The 2,565-nt window shown below is 47.8% G+C and overlaps 1 protein-coding gene across 2 annotated transcripts in view; it reads right to left on the bottom strand.

Annotated features, from left to right (window-relative positions):
- Nucleotides 1–268: 268 nt before the first annotated feature.
- The window catches only part of Igdcc3 (immunoglobulin superfamily DCC subclass member 3), a 47,837-nt gene continuing 45,540 nt past the window's right edge, over nucleotides 269–2,565 (bottom strand). For both annotated transcript variants that reach the window (XM_021172984.2, XM_021172985.2), the window contains exon 14: nucleotides 269–2,151. In XM_021172984.2, coding sequence (XP_021028643.1) covers nucleotides 1,951–2,151 — 201 coding nt within the window. In that variant the 3' untranslated portion in view covers nucleotides 269–1,950. The remainder of the gene's footprint in view (nucleotides 2,152–2,565) is intronic.

Raw genomic sequence — 2,565 nt, 5'->3', positions numbered from 1 at the left:
TGCATGCTAGGCAAGTATTCTGCCAAATGAGCTATGACCTACCTCCTCCCCTTCCTTGAATTATGAAAATGATGGTCACCAGCACAGCTACTTCACAAAGCTTTGTGTGGACATGTGACCTGCCCACATTGTGTCCACTTGTGGGTGCCTCACACGATTCAGACGGTTTGGCTGTAGTATCTCAGGCCCTGTGAGGGTCCTTCCCCTACCCCCACCCCTCTGACATCTGTGGCCCAGAAACTGACACTGTAGCAAAAAAACCTCACTGTTCACTTTGGCAACAGTACTTTTATTCAGTTAAAATGAATCCACTGTGACAAACCCAAGTCAGGCCAAAGAGGCTGCCAGTCCCCTCTCCCCTAGCCTCTCTGACCAAAGAAAAATGGAATGCCACAGAGAAGCAACTTGGGGACAGAGGACACTGGCTCAGAGTGGGAAGAGCCCTAGAATCCACCTACCATTTGAGAGAAGGGACAGACTGCCCTTCCCAAGTCCACTTGGACAAAAGTCTAGGTTTCTAATGAAACGCCACAAATTCTACCGTTTAGCTAATTCTCTAGAGTTCAGGGTGGGAGTCCCTAGAGGATTTGGGGTCAGGGACTTTATGTTCTAACCTCATTTTTTAAAGAATACACTTAACCTTTTTTTTTTTTCATTAAAAAAAGTTTTTCTTCTGCTATTTAAAAAAATGTTTCTGAGTGTAACCAAAAATAGGTATTTGTGGGTTTTTTTTTTCCTTTCTGTTTCTTACTTTTTAACCTAAGTAGTTTAAAGAACAATACAACAGAAAAGAGAAATAAAATGTAAACACACCTCATAAAAAAATAACTCTTGGCCACCCCTGCTGACTGGGCAGGTCAGGTTACCTGGGTCCCAGAAAGCTGGTGTGCCTCTATGGGAGAGCACCCACCTCCACACAATGCAATACATTCCAGAGACGGCCCTACGTCTGGGAGAACAGGAGGCAGATTATGTCCCACCTTCCCTAAACCCAGGCAGGGAGGATGATAGGGACGCAGGTGGCCAGTGGCTTGTCTGAGAAGATCAGAACAAGGGTGGACAGACACAGGAGACGAAGTTCAGGTGGCAGGCAGGGATGTGACTAGTTTGGGACAATTTATACTTCAAGGAACAGCTTTCCTCTTGTTTTTGGCTTGTTTCACATTTTCTTTCTGACCAGTTTCATCTCTATTTCTGTAAGCCCCCATGTCACCTAGCTACAGCCTCCTCTGTAGGGGAGAGGTAGGCTAGGCCAGGGATGAAGGAGGCCGGGGAGGGTCCAGTGACAGCACAGGCCCACACTGAGGGCCGTGAGCCCTGAGGTAGACAGTTTCTTTCACACTTGGAGTTGGGACAGTGGTTCTTTTGGGGGTTAGGTTTTTTTTTTTTTTTTTTTTTTTTTTTTTTTTTTTTCTCCTTTTTCTATTACTCTGGGCAGCAATATAGGTGGGAGGGGCCCCTATTAAGGAGCTTGAGGTAGGAGTGCTTTCGGGCTCTGTGGGGTAGAGGCGGAGGCTACTGCCCCGCTACCCCCAAGGACATTCATTCCGGCTGAGGTAGGTGCTGAGAGTCACAACAGCTCAAAATCCATCCTGAGAAAACAAGGTCCGAGCAGGGTGACAGCGTCAGGGGCCGGGCCACAGCAGGGACATATTTTTGGAGTATAATTCACTTCCTCTCTCTCTCTCTCTCTTCTTTCATCTTCCTTTTTTGACTTTTAAATTTTGATTTTTTTTTTAAAGGAAAACATTTGTTTCCTAAGTCCTGTGGGCAGCAGGCATTGGTGAGGGGAAATTGGCTTGAGCAGGGAGATGTCTTGCTTGTAGGACCCACTGGTTCCTGTGGTTTGAGAACCCTGACCTTCACTGGCGAGCTCCAAATCCCACCTAACAGGAAAAACCTCGCCTTTGACCTGAGAATGGGGTACCGCCCCTCGGGAACACAGTGAGCTCACTGGGGCGCGGCGACTGCTGGAGGCTGGGTCTGTCCTTCACTGAGGGGGACAAGACCTACATCCTGGGGTGCTGGGACAGGCCCAGGCCCTGCACAGGGTGACGTGGCCTCTGTTGTCCTCCCTGCCACAAGGTTGAAGCCTTGAAGCTGCACCATGGAGAGCTGGGTCTCCTCACATGGAGCAGGGGCTGCGGGATCCTGAGGAAGGAAGAATCAGGTATGGAAGTCAGTATCAGAGCTGGAGGCAAGGACCAGACTCCATGCCACCCCAGGGTTCAGCAGACATGCCTAAACTTTGGGCACGGCAGCATGCCGTCATCCAAAAGATCATGCTGGAGACCATTCAGGCAGTGAAGTGACAGAAAGCAAATCCTTTCTCTTTTTCCTTTGAGGGTCTCACTGTGTAGCTTTGGATGGCCTGGAACTTGCTATATTAAGCAAGTTGGCTTAGAACTCATAGAGATCCCCCTGCCTCTGGCTCCTGAGTGCTGGGATTAAAGGTGTGGACTACCAAGCTGGAAATCATAACTTTTTTTTCTTTTTTTTCTTTCTTTCTTTCCTTTTTCTTTTCTTTTTTTTTTTTTTTTTTTTTTTTTGGTTTTTCGAGACAGG

The sequence above is a fragment of the Mus caroli genome, chromosome 9 (assembly GCF_900094665.2).
Source record: "Mus caroli chromosome 9, CAROLI_EIJ_v1.1, whole genome shotgun sequence".
Lineage (NCBI taxonomy): Eukaryota > Metazoa > Chordata > Mammalia > Rodentia > Muridae > Mus > Mus caroli.
Note: the sequence above shows the minus strand (reverse complement) of the source record. Positions and strands in the feature narration are given on the sequence as shown.